Raw genomic sequence first — 17,312 nt, 5'->3', positions numbered from 1 at the left:
TTAGAATGCAATGAAATTGTAAATTGGATGTTAATCACATGGATAATTATCATAATTATGCTAATTACAAGAATTTTATTGGTATTTTCTCACTGCATCATTTTAAAATATGATCATTGAAGAATTTCTAGTGCATACCCTACCATGGTGAAATTTTTGTAATTTAAATTCATGTATTTAACAATTTATATATTAAGTGAATATAAGGTCATAAAACATGAAGATTATCTACTGAGATTTTTTTTTTCATTTTAAGAGAGACCCATGGATCTAATACGATAAAATGAAATATTCATTAATAATTTCATACAAATAATGGAGGTAAATCTCGATTGAGAACGACTAACTGGCTAAGAGGTTGGATAGGCCCATTAGAGCAATGGCTTCAGTTGCAAGTGTTCGGGAAATTCTTTAATACTTACCTATGTGGTATGATAGCTTGCCAATATTATCACTAACGATGGACTTATCCACAAAAAATAGTGCATCACAAATTTATACCATATAAGAATCTTATACTTTTTTTTTCACTATGATATTATTATAAGGAAAAATTATTTAACAATCTGTTGGACTCTTAATCCATTGTATAATCTTAAATCTATAAAATCTTAGGTGGCGTTTGGTGAATTACCATTTAAAATTACTAGTAATTCAAATTTCCACCGAGATAGATTTTCATTTTAAAATTATTGATCATGCTCATTACCATGTTTGGTATTGACTGATAATGTTTACATTATTGGTAATTTTGATGGTAATCTTAGATATACACCCCACGTTGGGAAAATATATTACCGGTTGAATGTGAAAGGGGATCGCCTTAAGTACTCAATCAAATTACCAATAATCTAGTCAAACATAGTAATATGTGAGGTTGGGGAATTTAAAATCAGATTCCTAATAATCCATATGAATTATTTGATACCAAACGCGCTCTTACTATATTTGACACGACTATTCATTTCATGACTCTTGAAGAAGCATGGTAAGGTTGAAGTCGGATTTCCCCTTGATAGGAACTTTATACACAGTAAAAAATTTTGAAACACCGTTTGCTCTGTATATAAATTTCAATTTTTATTGTGCCTATACTAATGATTAAAGTTAATCTCGTCCTTAATCTCGAAGAATTTAATGAAAAAAATTAAAAGCTTGCTTTTAGTAAAAGAAAATAAATTAAATTAAACACCCCTCCAAAGTCCAAGCGATCTTTCAAAAATAAAATCTAATCATCGCCATCAGGCCACAATTGATATTTCAAATGCAACACCGGACGCGACAAAAAACGATAACGATACCTCACAGTAATAGTTTAAAAAAAGAATTAAAAACACATAAAAAATAATTTCTGGAAAAAAGAAAATAAAAAAACAAAGAGTGGGCCCCGCATGAAGCCCAACCCAAACCTTAATTTTCAAGGTCCGAAAGCGGAAGCCCAATAACTGACTGCCCCCCCCCTCTGTCTCTCTCTCTCTCTAGGGATCAGATCTCTCACTTTCTCTCTCTACCACGTCTCACACTTGCCCTTCCCCTTGAGACTCTTTCTTTCTTTCTTCTGCTCCCCTCGTGTCCCTCCTCATTCCCTCCTCCCTTACCCTGCTTAGCCTGCGCACTCCCCCTGCTTAACCTGCGCACCTCCCCGGCCCCCCTCTCTTCCCGCCTCCGCCTCCTCCTCCTCGGATCTCCGCCGATCTACACCCACTCCGGGCAGCGAGAATGGGAAAGGGCGGCGCCATCAGCGAGAGCGTGCTCAAGAAGATCCTCCTCTCCTACACCTACGTCGCGATCTGGATCTTCCTCTCCTTCACCGTCATCGTCTACAACAAGTACATCCTCGACAAGAAGCTCTACAACTGGCCCTTCCCTATCTCCCTCACCATGATCCACATGTCCTTCTGCGCCACCCTCGCCTTCACCATCATCAAGGTCTTCAAGCTCGTCGAGCCCGTCTCCATGTCCAAGGAGCTCTACCTCTCCTCCGTCGTCCCCATCGGCGCCCTCTACTCCCTCTCCCTCTGGCTCTCCAACTCCGCCTACATTTACCTCTCCGTCTCCTTCATCCAGATGCTCAAGGCCCTCATGCCCGTCGCCGTCTACTCCATCGGCGTCCTCTTCAAGAAGGAGGGCTTCAAGGGCGACACCATGCTCAACATGCTCTCGATCTCCTTCGGCGTTGCCATCGCCGCATACGGCGAGGCCAAGTTCGACCCCTGGGGCGTCATCCTCCAGCTCGGTGCCGTCGCCTTTGAGGCCACCCGTTTGGTAATGATCCAAATCCTGTTGACCTCTAAGGGGATCCAGCTGAACCCCATCACTTCCCTCTATTACGTCGCTCCTTGCTGCCTGGTCTTCCTGTTTATCCCCTGGATCTTCGTTGAGTACCCGATCCTGAGGGACACGTCGAGCTTCCACTTCGATTTCGTCATCTTCGGGACCAATTCATTATGTGCATTCGCTCTGAACCTGGCTGTGTTCTTGCTCGTGGGGAAGACCTCGGCCCTGACTATGAATGTGGCCGGGGTCGTGAAGGATTGGCTGCTGATCGCGTTCTCGTGGTCAGTCATTAAGGACACCGTGACCCCCATTAACTTGTTCGGGTATGGGCTCGCATTCTTGGGGGTCGCCTACTACAACCACTCGAAATTGCAGGCGTTGAAGACGAAGGAGGCTCAGAAGAAGGCTGCCCAGGCCGATGAGGAGGAAGGGAAGTTGCTGGAGCAGAGGGACGGCGAGGGGATTGGAGAGAAGAGAGATCAAGCTTAAATTTTTGACTCGAGCATGAATTTCGGTGAGAATTCGATTAAGCTTGAAAGGTTAAGTAGAAGAATAAAATTCGAGGCTAATGAGGAAGAATGGAAGAGACAATGGGTTTTGAACCGGGATCAAAGGGATTGCGGAGCCTCTCATTATTTTCGTTTAGGTCCTTTGGATGGATCCGAGTTCGGCTTGTTGGTTTACTACACTATCTACTACTTCCTATGCTGGTTATCGTGTCGTGATTTTAGTTAATATATATCAACCAGGGCTTGAGATTCATCTTAAGTTGTTTAGGGTTCTGCTATATGTATCTTACTTGAGTTGATGAATCTCGATGTCCCGTAATTTTAAAATTTTTGGATCCTTATTTAAACTCCATGGTTGTGTAGGAACACCTTTTATTGAGGATGATTTCATGAGCTTCACCTAGTGTTTAGTATCTTATCGGAATGCTGCATATCTTGTTTATGTACTGCATTGTTATTTACTCATAGTTTGGCATTTTAATTCGGGTTTTACTGCCATACTAAAGACTGAAGGCCCTTTGCGTTGCATTGCATTGCATTATGTGTTGCATGCCAAATGTGGTTCATTCATGATGTGTAAGAATGATGACTGTCTACTCTGTTTTATAATCCGAATTTTGGTTCCTTTTTACGGGTGAGGTCCCATGATGTCTCATCGCCAATATAGGGTCTTGTTGCGAGTTCTTTCTGGATTGTTCTGTTTGATGATGAAATTTTACGGAGATTGCCCATGTTCAGCTCTCTTAATCATTTTGCTCTAAGGCTGTAAAGCCATGATTAGGGAAAAAATGAGCATTTTTGGTCTTCATGCTTCTCTGATGTTATCGAAAACCTTTTGCTGTTGTGGGGTATAAGCAGATCTGTTGCTCTCATCTTCTTCGACAAGAGTAATTTGCTGGATTTACACGCTCTGTTCATTTCTTTTACTTGCGCTGAATTTATAGCTGGGTGGCTATCAAGGGAAGTGGGCATGAAACTTCACATAGGTAAGAGCAAATTAATTGTGTTTGGTAAGTGACCTAACACTTCACCATAACTTCTGGTCTTATTAGTTACCTAGGGAGAGTGAAGCTACTCGACGGTTGGGATTGAAGAAAGGTAATTTTAACGTTGATATTACTGATTGTAGCATTGAAGGTGTGCTGTTCTGCTTTATGTTTGATCATTTCAGTCTAGGGAACAGATTGGTGTCTTTTGATTGAGAGGCCGTCAATCTTTTTCGATCTTTACCCTCCCAAACCCTTGCCGAAAACTAGCTCCAAGAGTGCTCTCGTTGGCATAACAATGCAACCAGAAAGTAGTCCATTAATGTTAGTTTCTACTCTTGGGGCCGCATTTGGTTCGAGTTTGGCAGCATTTCCAGGAATGGGGATTTGTATGGGAATATATTCTTAACACGGGATCGGGTAACACTAATTGGTCGTCGCTTTTGCTGTTCTTTTAGTCGATTTTGGCATGGTTAATCCAAGAACTTCCTCTTATGCCTCGTGAACATGTAATTTGAGTTCGAAGGTTTTCTTTTCATACCCCCTTCTATGCCTTTTGTGATACATATGAAGCACTCTCTTTCTGTATCTCTTAAGCATGCCGTCATGTGCAATGCATCGTCCTCTGTCTGAATGGTATTTCTTTTTGGCTGGATTTTTAATTGTATTGATTAAAGGACCATTCTTGAGATTTACAACAGAGGGTCCTATGGTGACACGTGGTCATGGTCATGGTCATGGTCATGGTCATGGTGGCCTGTCCTCTGCCGTTGGATGAGATCCAACCCTGGAAGATAGGGAACCTGCACCTTTGGATCTTGTAAAAGCTAGATCTAACGATGTAGGGCAGGTGGTTGCCATATAGAATCCTGACAAGGATCAGTTCCGACATTATTGAATCAGTAGTTTAACATCGGAGGTTGCTAGTTGGCATGATTGTCGGGTATCATCTCCAAAAAGGTTGCCGTTTTCTGAAGTCCGGTTGGCCTAATGGAGTCATATACTATTATCCTTCCATGAGCAAAACAAGGCAGTTGTACCCATCAATTTGGCCCGTATATGACTTTCGAAAGGGAGCAGTTGACTCTCTCACAACTTATTTAATCATCAAAAACCAATTATTATATACATGTATATATAATATATCAATGCCTGCGAGCTGCACTGATTTTAACGAACTCGCTTAATGCGATTATCCTTTATTTCGTGTTCTCGAACACATTATTTGAATTCGCCTGAATTTTTCATAATAAAAAGTTAATATGTTTTGTAATATATTGTGAGAAAAATATACTATTATATATATGAAAAAGAAGTTAAGAGAGAAAAATAAAGTGAGAGGTAGAGGAAGAGAAGGGAAATGGGATAATTATTGTGATGAATATTTTATAGTAGAGAAGGGAAATGGGATAATATTTTATGGACTGTCCGTAAGAATGGACATTTCGGAAATATTGAAAGTGAGACCAAAGGCTCTTTCCGATCTTTACAATAGCAGAGAAGAGGAGAGATGGAAAATCAGTTACAAGCTCAAATTTGTAGTAAATTTCATAAAATTCTGTTAGAAGATCAATCTTGGTATATCTGGAATAAGAGAATCTTATAATGAAAGCATTTACTCCGGCCGGGGAAAAGAAATGCATAAAAACTTTTTGTTCGAGCTCTAATGAATTTGACTTAGTGATTAAAAAGAAACTCACATATTCGCCTTATTCCTGGTTCGAAAATGTCTATATAATCCCACAGTGGGAATTCAATTAGAAATAGAAAGACAAGGCCTTTTTAGTTACAATTTTTTTTAATTTTACTCCACTTATTTTTAATTTAATAACATAATTATTACTTTTTTATTTTTCTTTAATTTTTTAACCATTCAATCCAATTTTTAATACTAAATTCTCTTGACTATTCATCACTTTTTTTTTTCAATTTAACAACACAATCATTACTTTCTCTTAACTATTCATTAGTTTTCACATATTTTCTCATAATTTAACAACACAATCATTACAAACTAATTAAAATCAAAACTTAACTTTACTCAACTCTAAAACCAAACACAACCTTAGGGATTGTTTGGAAAACTTAACTTCATTCTAACTTTGTATATATATATATATATATATATTAGTGGATTGTAATAATAAGATGAATGGAAAAAATTTTAAAAAGTAATGATTGTGTTGTTGAATTGTGCGAAAAAGTAATGAATAATTGATAAAAAATAATGATTATATTATTGAATTATGAAAAAATAATGAATAATTAAGAGAATTTAATATTAAAAATTAAATTGAATGATTAAAAAATTGAAGAAAAAAGAAAAAAAATACTGTATTGAAGATAAATGAAATGAAATTAAGTAGAGTTAAAAAATAAAAACATGTCTTGAAGCACTTTCCTATTGGTTGGTTCCCATAAATAAGGAGTTAAAAAAGAAAAGAAAGAAAAAAAGACAAAGAAACAGAACTCCTTCTCTGTCCGGTTTCCACCGACTGCTGGCAACCTCGACCGTCAGCTTCACCAAATTTCCATTCAGCGTTCATCTGACTGCTGTGCGTGGTCCACGTCACCCAACTAAAGCGGCACCTCGTCCAAAACCACAGAACCCGACTTTTCCGATGTGGAGAGCTCCTAGGCCGCCACGTGTACAGTTAACCGAAGACCTCCTCCTTCCCTCCTCCCTTCTTCCTTCTTCCTTCTTCGTTCTTCCTCCGTCCCCCACTTTCTCAGTTGCAGAAGAAAGCAGGTCGAAAACGCGGCGTTTTTGCACCGTATCGTCTTCGTCAGCCGTACAGGAGGACAGCAGGAGGGGCAGGAGCAATGAGAGGGTTCAGCTCAATCTCTCGCTCTCTGTCGGTTTCTCGGAGAATCTTCTGTACTGCTCCTACGGGGGCACTCCGGTTCTACTGCAACCACCGGCCGGCGAAACGAGCAGGTTCCCTTCCTCCTTCTCTCTCTCTCCAGCATCTTCCTGCATCTATCTGCACGTAGTTCATACATGCTGGCGCCACTGAATGCGACTATATGAAAGGTGATCCGGGTGAATGAAAGTTCATAATTCGGATGGAAAACTTCCCAAATTATGGCGGGATGATGGTGTTTTTTCAATTCCGGGCAGCTCATTGGTGATTGATGTAATATCGTCGATTTCATAGCTGATTTGATCAGCCCTTTTCCCCGTTCTTGTTCCGGAGCTCGGATCATGGCTCGGTGAGCCGCTAGTATTCATGGATTTAGCTAAAGACGCAGTCTGCCGAGTCCAGCAGTTTTGGTGCTCTTCATCACATTATACGAGGGGGAATTGCCTGATAATTATCTTTCTGTACCTAAATTAGAGCTTGAGTGATTATAATGCCGTAGATAGCATTTGTAAATATATTGAAAGTTCTGTTGCCGGGACATATATTACTAAATCTGCAGCTTTGGCGTGACATTTAATCCAAAGTTTGGCTTTCACGGATTTTCGGTCAAGTTGAAATTGAAATTTGAACACTATGGATCTTGTCTACTTGGAAATTTTCTGCATTTTCGTAAGAATTTGGGGCAAATAATTTTCTTCCAGGGCCACTCATGCAATACAGGGACCTCGTAAAGCAAGGGAAGCTACAGCACGACCCTGACCAGGAAAAGGTTGCTCTGGAACTGGAGAATCTACTCGGGAGGCTTCAGCAATATGAGAAAGATATGGAGGAATATCATGTAATAAGTCGCATCTACTGGTGCACTTGTTCTGGCTTCCATTTAGTATCACAATTTTGATTCTTGCACAGATGCAGTCTGGTCGTTCTTATGCTGTAGGTCAATTCTGTGCACTTTTTAGGTGAAACTAGCTGAATGGGAGAACAGGAGGGAGAACGAGCGCCACCGCCTTCTGGTGGAAGAAGCTGAAATGAAGCAGCGAGGGGATGTATGGGCATCAGTAAACAAGCATCGGAGTAAACTCATCGAGAGATGGACGTTTAGGTGAGGCTTCACTGTTCATATGGATATTTATGAATTTGTATCTAGATGGCGACCCAAATTGCACGATGAAAAGCAGCTTTGTGGTGGCTTGTTTCAGTTATTTCTTTGAACTTCTAAGTAATTAAGTGAAAATACTCAAGACTGCAAGAGCAACTTTAATTATCTCTTCAGTGGCTTTAGTGGAACCTATTTCCAATGATACTTTTTCTCGATGAAAAATGAAACTCCAGATACTGTCAGTAAGCTGTCTCCCTTTTATGTGATGACAGTGCACTATGATAGAATTTGAAGTCATGGTATACGAACTGATTTTTAAAATTTTTTACTTTTGTGGAATTTCTCTAATTCACACTGGATCTGCATATACTAAAATAAGGCTGTCTGTAATGATGCTTTTTAGCAGTTGCATATTTTCATTGGAATTTTGAACTGACAATAACAGGTCTGGTTTTAAATTTAAGAGCTTAATGTAAGGACTTTCTCTCTCCGCTATTTCCCCATTTTCCCTTTTAAAGGACCAGTACTTCAAAGAAATTGTGCTGTTTAAACTTTAAGCACTGCTTAGTTTTCTGATAAGATTTTGAATAATTTATACAAACAGGGGGCTTTTGCAGGAAAAAAATATTGAACCTGGAGTTGGAAAATGGGTTTCTTATCTTAATCGGGAGAAGAAGTTGGATACGATTGTTGGTCGCCGTCCAGCGGCTCCTCCTGCTCCCAAAGGGCTTTATCTTTTTGGCAATGTCGGTAGTGGTATGTCTGAGAGCTCTCTTTTCCATTTTTTTTTACGAGTTTTAGTACTCGCTATACTAAGTGAGCACAGAAATTTAGCAATTATCTTGTCTATGAATTGTTGTCAGCATACTTCTATAATTTTCATTTTGATTGTGCTCCAGTATATTGATAAACTTATCTAAATGTTGCAGGGAAGACAATGCTTATGGATATGTTTTATAGTGCCACGAAAGGAATTGTGAAACACAGAAGGCGATATCACTTTCATGAGGTAAGTCTTAATATGATGTCCTGTCATGTTTATTTGTATTACAATTATATCTGTGTGTGCCTCTTTATGTTGGGACTGATAATCATTTGCCTAGATAGTGGAGGTAGCATGTGTCTTATGATCCTTTCATATGTTGCTAAGTTGTGTTAAATTAGGTGTGATCTATGAACTCTATTGACTTGTGATTGATGCTGATCAATTTGTTGCTTCCATTAATAGGCGATGCTAGAGATCAATGCACATATGCATCAGATTTGGAAGAAGCAAGTCGAGGAAAAGTCTTTCCAGTCAAGCATCTCAAGCTGGGTTAGGAATCTTCCATTTGATTCAACTATTAAGGAATGGTTGGACGCTGAAGAAAAATACAAGCAAGAAATGCAAATGAAAAACATTCTACCTGCAGTTGCAGACAAGTTTCTCATTGATGGGCAAGAGGATCAAGGAGGAGCTAGCATACTTTGCTTTGATGAGATTCAGGTAATGGCGTGAGAAAGTTCTCATTAACAAGTTAATATAAAGTGCATGAACTTATTGATGATAAATACTGAATTGTTGCATTATGTGAAGCTGCCATGAGATCCTATGTATCCCACAATTTGTAACAACTTTCACGCTCTTTATCACAGACAGTTGATGTATTTGCTATTGTGGCCTTATCTGGAATTGTAAGCAGATTATTGAGTACCGGAACAGTTCTTGTGGCTACCAGTAACCGAGCACCAGAGGATTTAAATCAAGTGCGTAAGTTTTGTGGAAAGATAATTTTTCAGTAGTATGCTTTACCTTGTGATTCAGTTTTGTCTACTTTGGAGGTTTCCTCTCTCTCTCTCCGTATTTCATTTTTCATTACTCTTTGATACTTCATCCCCAAAGAATATTTCTGCCATCTTTTACCATTGTCATGCCTGCGTTGTGCATTAAATATCATGCACTCCCTTATGTTAATCTTAGTTAATGTTGTTTGTCCAGGATGGTATGCAGCGGGAGATCTTTCTGAAGTTTGTTGACAAATTGCGAGAACATTGTGATAACATTCTGATTGGAAGTGAAGTTGACTATAGACGTCTAATTGCACAAAGATTTGTTTATCAGGTTAATGATGATTGACTCTTTTTTTCTGCTAATACCTGAGCATTGAGTTGAGTTATACACCATCAGGTGATGCTTGAAATTTCTTGAATAGTAAATGGCCTGAAATGCTGAAACTCGGGATCCGTTATCTCTTTCACTAATTCAGAGGACGCAAGCCACTATAAACTCCCTTACACGACTTGCTCTTGATGATCGTTCATGTTATTCATGATTTACTTTTGGAAATAGAATCACTTTTGCAAATTGAAATCTCAGTTATCTGCTTGCAGAATCATTTTTTCTGGCCTTTGGGTGGAAGTGCTGAGGAAGAGTTCCAAAAAATGTGGGTTGAGATCACAAATGAGTCGGGAGGGAAAATTATTTCAGAAACAATACCCGTGATGTTTGGGAGGTACTCCATTGACTAAGTCTTGACATTGTGTTATTGTCATTGTCATATTTCCTGATGTATCTCCCTTTCGTGGCAGGACTCTGGAGGTTCTGAAAAGCTGTAATGGCATAGGGCAGTTTGAATTTGAGTATCTATGTGGTAGGCCGGTACTGTTCGTGTCTCTCTTCAAGTTTCTGGCTCTATGAATGATCTGAAGATGGTCTCTGAAAGTAAAATTTTCTGAAGAAAGTATAATAGATGCTAAAAATGATCTGCTTCCCCCGAAACTGCAAAATTGATAATTGGTCTGGCTTCACCTTGATAGCATTACTAGATGCTGCTTTACTTCGCAAGATCTGGAATTTCCAGTTGCCTTGTCCTCGTATTACTTAGGTTCATTGTTTTAATTTTCTACAGGTTGGGGCTGCAGATTATATTGCAATAGCTAGGAATTATCATACTGTGTTCATATCTGGTATTCCAACGATGAGCATGAGAATCCGCGATAAGGTAATTCCCTATCTTTCAGATGGCTTGGCACTGAACCATACTGCTGCATTGTTTCGCTGCTTGTGAGGAGATATGTGTGCGTATTTTCCCTTTTACACACACACACACACACATATATATGTTTATGGTTTCGGGCATTAGCCAGGGGAATAGGGGGCTTGGGAAGTTCTTGCGATTTTAATAATAATTAAATGGCTTTTCTAATTTGTATTTTTTCAGGCAAGAAGGTTCATCACTCTTATTGATGAGTTATACAATCATCATTGCCGCCTAGTTTGTTCTGCAGCTTCTTCTATAGATGATTTATTCAAAGGGACAGAAGAGGGTAGATTGTTCGACTTGGAGAGGTAATTGCTAAAAATATTGTGTCTTCTCGATATCAGTTGAATTAATGATATATTGAATTACAATCGTCCTCCCTCCTGTGAAACCCTTGAGATGGGAGGTCTCTGTTACCGATCTAATGAAGGGATATTTTTCCCCAGGACGGCAAGATTTTAAAACAATGATGGTTAAGGGATTCGGTATCATTGTTTAGGTCCTTGATCAACTGACCTGGTGTATGTAATGGAGTTTTCTCGCTATTCTTTTAACATTTAGAGTACAGTAGGCACTGGAAAAAGATTAGGTTTGTCTTGTATAAACGAGAGTTATTATTTTCACTTTTCGTACAGGAGGACAACCACCTGCATCGTCGTTGGAATTTTGAACTTTTGAGGGAAACTAACAATATCTTGTGTCTCTTCCACAGCTTTCAATTTGAAACTGAGATAGAAGGCAGTAAGCTTCGAAGAGATGTCTTAGCAGAAGGCAGTGTGAGTTCTGGAGGTGTACCAACTGGAATTATTTCTATGTTGTCTGGTCAAGAGGAGATGTTTGCATTCCGTCGTGCCGTAAGTGATTTTTGCTTGTCTATGTGCGAGATATTTTGGCCATCTGCACCAGCGAAACTGTTCAATCAGAAAATGACCACAGTTACTGTTGGATCTTGGCAATGGACTGTAGCGCATGTCTAACAAGCACCCTGATGCCCTTGCCAGTTCCCTGAATGCGGTCTAAAATCATCAGTTTTTTCTATCATCCTACTCGAATCAGAAAATTGTTGATGTATTATATTTTTTACGCACCGTTATAGATTTTCTGAGATAAAAATTTGCATAGGTGATTGGAATTGTCAAGCTTGGGTTGGACCCGTGAACCAATGGCTAACCCAGCTTACAAATCAATGATGTTTGTACTTCTAGTGCAACAAATTCTTTCTAATGAGCAAACTTTTCTTGTAGGTGTCCCGGTTGATCGAAATGCAGACACCTCTATATCTGGAGGGTGTTCGCGCTCTTCATCCTTATTTCCAAAGATGACAGCAAGATTCTTGAAGCATGTGCTTCACGATCAGCGGAAGTAGCAACGACAGGCCTGCATTCATTCGATCTCTGATGGATTGAAATGTTCTAAAGCTTGAATCTTTTCTTCTGTGTAAAGTAATTCAAGCCATTTTTTTAGTGCAAATAAGCTGTAGAATAGATTCTCTCTTCCTCATTGTGAACATGTCTTATTTATCAAACGAATAGGACTCACCAATGTGGTTCATTCGCCTGTTGGTGTTGGTCTATAACATTATTTGATCTGCCATCTGCAGTGTAGTTCATTCAGTATTAGTTTTCATGTACTTTTGTCTGTTGTCATAAATTTTCTTAACACATCACCCTGTAATTGGGCATTGCTGAATGGGATATTACTTGATAAACCTGGATTAATTGAGAGACGGTTATTTTTTTTCCTTATTATTCCACTATATATCATGACAGTTATGGCCCTGTGGAGCATACATAATCTTTCTGCTTCTGCTATTGCACAATTTCTTTGGCTACAGATAGATGCATTTGAGGAGCTCTGATACATTTGAAGAGCTGTATTCATACAGGTGAGATTTAAATCCTGCCAAAGAAGAAAAAATGGTAATTCGAAGTGTCATTAGTATATTTTTCATACTGACACATGTATATTTCTATATTTAATGAAGAAAAAGAGAAGTTACTTACTGTGCATATTCTACATTGATTTTGGCATTAGGGTACTTTGAGATCGCATTGAAAGCTTTATTGGACAGAAGGAGAGTTGCTGGACATGGGCTGGTCCGACACAAATCGACAACGTTCACTGCTATGAAACCATCCTTGCATGGTCTTCTCTGGCCGCTGATGCATCTCATCCGGTACCTCCTTCCGCAGGCAGCTCCATTGTCCCACAACCCCTCGCTGGCCGCTACAAAGAAGCCCCCTTCAGGGAACTGGGTCTGGTCATATCCCTTGCATTTCGTCGCTTTATTATATCATGAAGCAATTACAAAAGTAAACAGGAAGTCAGGTAGAAGCAGTGGCTCTTAACCTGTTGTTTGGATGATGGCTTTTTCCTGATCTTGCAAGTTGCATGTGAAATGCTTTGAGAGTTTTCCATGATACAGTGAGATGACAAGAATTGATAGTCCATGACGTTTTGTAGAAAGAACTGGTTGGGCTAAGTCCTTTTTGAGAATTACGTATGTTAAGTTTCCATCTTCATTAGTAGACTGAGTGATCTCAAAAAGAAGAAAAATATTTCTCTGAAACAGTATCCTCTATTAAACGATGATATCTTCATGCTGCAATGCCTTAGAAGAAAAATAAGAGGAAAGAAAAAGAGAAACAATCGAATGTTTGCTACGTACGCAAGTATGGCGGATCATATGAAGTGGCTGTTCCGACATCCCCTAGAACTCCCAAAAATGCATAGCACGAGCACAGAATAGTTAGAATGAGCATAAATGACCTCATGTTGCTCTTGTTTAAGGTATGCAAGAAGATTTCCCTATGCAAATACTTTGCTTTCTTAATGATGGGGGTATCTGCTTGCTCAAACTTATATTTATAAGAGCTTGTGCGTTATTTTGAGCTGATCTTGTCCGAGATCACTTTCCGTTATTCACTTGACCTTGTATAGTTGGAGTTGATGTCATGCGCATGTTGTCCTTAACTTAGAAAGTGGAGGCTTACACATTCTGAAACAGGTCAAGGCATTCTAGGACTTGAATTGCTGTAAAGTTAAAGTTTAGAGAGTCCGCAGCATTATCTTGTGAATCATTAAGTTAAGCATGTGAGGAAATTGCTGAGATGAAAAGTTAGTGGTGTACCAACTTTTTCTTAAACATGAGTGTGGCTTATCATGGTCATCATCATTATTTAATAACTTAAACAATATGCTCGAAGTTGTCCTTTCGTCTCGCCTTTTTTCAAGCTTTGGGCACGTAGACCGCATTCATTAGGAGATGGGGAGATTCGGAGCTAGAGTATTAAACTACTAAGGTGGCTGAACAGGCCACTCATTGTCGTTCACACCTCTATTTAATTATGCGGTTGGATGAAAGCCGGCTGCTCTACATTGCTAGGAATGTGGTCCACCCCAATCCCTGGTTTTGAACGCGGAGTAGGTTGGGAGTCCAATGTTGGTTGAGTCGGTAGCAGAGACAGGCATTATTCAGTTTGTAGTGATGGAAGAACAATATTGTGTTTTCGATACCTTATGAGTATATGATGCAGAGAAGGTTAGGAGTCCAATGTTGGTTGAGTCGGTAACAGGGAAAGGCATTATTCAGTCTGCAGTGATGGCAGAACAATATCGCGTTTTCGGTACCTTATGAATATATGATGCAGAGAAGTTGCAGTATCATCATCTGGTGAAATGTCTCCTTTATGTGTTTTTTCGGGTTAAATAATCCTGCCTTATTAATTGTTATCCTCAGAGTAACCATTCTCAGGTGGTGTCTGGTCTGGGGACTAACCATCTTTCTGACGCTTATCAGTGTTGTTATGGATATATTAACAGTCGGATGAAACAAAGGAGCCAGGATAACTGAATGTTTTCGGTCTCTTCAAGTCCATGACGCCTCATGGAGGATTCTTGCAGCATGTTTCATGCAGTCGCAACAACAATTCCATAAACATTACTATGCCACGGTACGGCATCTTCTTTATATTATTCTGGCAAATTAGATGGGCCATTAGTTTTGGCACTGTTTGATTGCTTATCCTGGAGGTAAACTTTTTAAGCCACTAAGTAGGCGGAATTAGATAAGTTTGAACCTGCAATATCACTCGATATCATGACTGGGGCGGCTAAAAGGCGAGAATTGCTTGTGCTCCTTCTCCAAGCGGTCCCTTGGTCACCTTGAACCATCTGATAATACTCTGGAATGGGGAGGAGTGCTGATCTGACAGTTCAGTGAGAATAGTGAACCATTCGGGGAAGAGACCATAAAAGTTTTCCTAACAGAGTTGTTTGAAACCCAATTCCGTATTGCTTTGTAAAGCAAAGATAAGATAATTACACTGTGCTGTGCTGTGACTGGGGGGGATAGAATTGATTTAGTAAAGAAGGTGGGCATGGATGGAGATGGCAAGCACGTGTGGAGAGGAAAGGCGGCGCCCCCGGTGGGGGGTAGAGGTGTTGGAGGAGGAGGAGAGAGAGGGGAGAGAGAGGCCTAAGTAGTGAATAGTCATGCTTCTGTTCAGTTCCCTCCCATTGGCGGCTTTATGAAGTGGCAAGAGATTATTTATTATATTTCTTCTCTTTTCTTAGGTGCATGATAATGATAAGATCATTTTATCGAAGGAAATTACGTATTAACCAAGTGTTTAGGACCAAATTGATGTCTGAACGAGACTGAGTTTCTGCAAATTAACAGAAGACATATTGTAGTTTCACCAGTATAAAGGTAAAATATTAAAAAGGGCAACTCTGCAGATATCCATGTAGTCCTCTTGCTGCTTATATTGGTGTCGAGATCTGTCGAGAATTGAGATATGCTGACCATAAGAGTAACATCCCGAGCCTATATTATCCTTATACACGAACATTTTCCCAATTTTTGCAATCAATACAAGATATATTAATTGTTTAGTTAATTATTCTTTTTCTTAGAGGATACACTTCCCAAATTGCTTTCCATGTGTTACATTTCCTTTCATTCTTTCCTTTCCACGCGGCCGACTCCATTTCATCCATTAATTCCACCGCTAATATTTTTGGGGTGTTTATATCCGTTTGCTTCCATTCATTTATCATCTGATTCATTTCATTCTTCCCGGCCATAAAAGAGAGAATGAGAGAGTTTGAGCGGTCGAGAAAGAAAAATCGAGGGAAAAATTTGTGAGGAAAAATTCTAGAAAATGGAAAATGTTTGGTTTTTCATGTTTGATGTCCTAGGGACTTATCAAGGTGAATAATCTATTCTTAAATTAATAACTTTTTATCGTTATCTTAATATTTTTAGAACCGCATTGTCATGTCTATGTTAGTGTCATGGATCATGCATGTATTGTTGTACGATCGATTACGATATTTGGAAAGGAGATAGTGAGGTTTTGAGATGTGAACTGAGATTGATGAAAATTGGTAAGTCCTGTGACGCCTTGACTCAGTCGTAAACCGAACAATAGGAAAGGGCTGCCTGGAGCAGTGAGGCTGCCAGTGTGGAGCCGCCACTGTGATCGGGAGCTAGAAAGGGGCACAAATGGAGTTGTGGAAGTATATTTTTATGATATTACCGAACTCATGCTATGATCCGACTAGTTTAGGTTGCTGTTATTCATTGGGCGTCAAGCTCGCCCACCAAATATATTCTTTCAGTTGTTTTACACATTAAAAATGACGGGATCATGGCATTTTATGATATTTTTAATCGTTCGATTGAGATTGTAATTTTCGAAATACTCTTTATATGTAAGAAAATTCATGTGTATTTATCGATTTTTATCGTATAAAATTTTTCAGACTTTTACAATATGATCAAAGCGCGAACTTGACTGAGGAAGAAAATCACCAACGCTCGGCACTTATGTCTGAGGTTTCCTTTTGTTTCAGGGCCGGTTGTTTGCAGCAGATCTCTTGGTTTGCTTTCAAATAATCTCTGTAGATGGCGAGATCAGAAGACATGGATGAGGCTAGCTACCATAGAATAAGAGGCATATGTATGCAGCCCGCAGTCAATAGCCGAGAACATGTTATGGACTTTTTGGTCGTGCATATATTCCAAGCAAAACCATATAATCAATGCCCATCCGGATCTCTTAAAACACATCCTGCCCCTGCAAGTCGGGTTTTCAGTTTCACCGTGAAGTTCCTTCGGTCTGTTCACATTAATCCATACAATATATTTTCGATCAAATCTTCTATGTGACTAGGCATCAGTACCGCATGCTGTTGAGAAAGCTACCTGCTTTATTTGTTCCTTCCCTCATAGTCACTCATCATAAAGTAGGTATTGTCTTTAGCTTAAGCGCTTCATCCGACGAATCTCAGGATTTCATTTGTCATTAGAATTGTATTTCCAATAGTTTAAATCACTAAAAGCGTTGGGGTTCCGGGAGAAAGAAATCCTCCCATGATGTTCGTCGAGAGAAAAGGTGCTCAGGGTAACTTACTACTTTGATCTTATCTCGTAGCTCCTTCACTCTTGCACCGTTATTTTCAGTGAGATAATCGCGGTGTTCCTTCAGATTAATCCCCATTTGAGTGTCAGCTTTGCCCTGACTGCGAGGTACTCCTAATAAGTTTTGAAC

The 17,312-nt window shown here is 39.5% G+C and overlaps 3 protein-coding genes across 5 annotated transcripts; 2 read left to right on the top strand and 1 right to left on the bottom strand.

Moving 5' to 3' along the window:
- The first annotated feature begins 1,475 nt into the window (after positions 1-1,475).
- LOC116188342 (probable sugar phosphate/phosphate translocator At5g25400) lies at positions 1,476-3,228 on the top strand. Its single transcript, XM_031517628.1, has one exon. It carries the CDS (start codon positions 1,720-1,722, stop codon positions 2,764-2,766), a length of 1,047 nt encoding a protein of 348 aa, XP_031373488.1. The 5' UTR covers positions 1,476-1,719; the 3' UTR covers positions 2,767-3,228.
- A 3,236-nt stretch (positions 3,229-6,464) lies between these two features.
- LOC116188305 (AFG1-like ATPase) lies at positions 6,465-16,918 on the top strand. 3 transcript variants are annotated; one of them, XM_031517571.1, is made up of 17 exons: positions 6,468-6,710; positions 7,338-7,474; positions 7,596-7,738; positions 8,340-8,491; positions 8,665-8,744; positions 8,964-9,221; positions 9,371-9,481; positions 9,714-9,836; positions 10,106-10,227; positions 10,304-10,373; positions 10,624-10,716; positions 10,936-11,063; positions 11,468-11,609; positions 12,000-12,640; positions 12,790-14,428; positions 14,578-14,708; positions 16,615-16,918. In XM_031517571.1, exons 1-14 carry the CDS (start codon positions 6,596-6,598, stop codon positions 12,075-12,077), a joined length of 1,752 nt encoding a protein of 583 aa, XP_031373431.1. In that variant the 5' UTR covers positions 6,468-6,595; the 3' UTR covers positions 12,078-12,640; positions 12,790-14,428; positions 14,578-14,708; positions 16,615-16,918. The 3 variants fall into 3 exon arrangements, with proteins under 3 accessions (XP_031373433.1, XP_031373431.1, XP_031373432.1); XM_031517572.1 differs by having other exon boundaries at positions 6,469-6,710; positions 8,964-9,050; positions 9,148-9,221; positions 9,418-9,481; positions 12,790-14,708; XM_031517573.1 differs by lacking the exons at positions 12,000-12,640; positions 12,790-14,428; positions 14,578-14,708; positions 16,615-16,918 and having other exon boundaries at positions 6,465-6,710; positions 10,304-10,365.
- LOC116188306 (EG45-like domain containing protein) lies at positions 12,755-13,558 on the bottom strand. Its single transcript, XM_031517574.1, has 2 exons — positions 13,424-13,558; positions 12,755-13,038 (listed from the first exon to the last, which is right to left on the bottom strand). Exons 1-2 carry the CDS (start codon positions 13,527-13,529, stop codon positions 12,755-12,757), a joined length of 390 nt encoding a protein of 129 aa, XP_031373434.1. The 5' UTR covers positions 13,530-13,558.
- Positions 16,919-17,312: the final 394 nt, after the last annotated feature.

The sequence above is a fragment of the Punica granatum genome, chromosome 8, assembly GCF_007655135.1.
Source record: "Punica granatum isolate Tunisia-2019 chromosome 8, ASM765513v2, whole genome shotgun sequence".
In the NCBI taxonomy this organism is placed as follows: domain Eukaryota; kingdom Viridiplantae; phylum Streptophyta; class Magnoliopsida; order Myrtales; family Lythraceae; genus Punica; species Punica granatum.
This window is presented reverse-complemented; position numbering and strand designations above follow the sequence as displayed.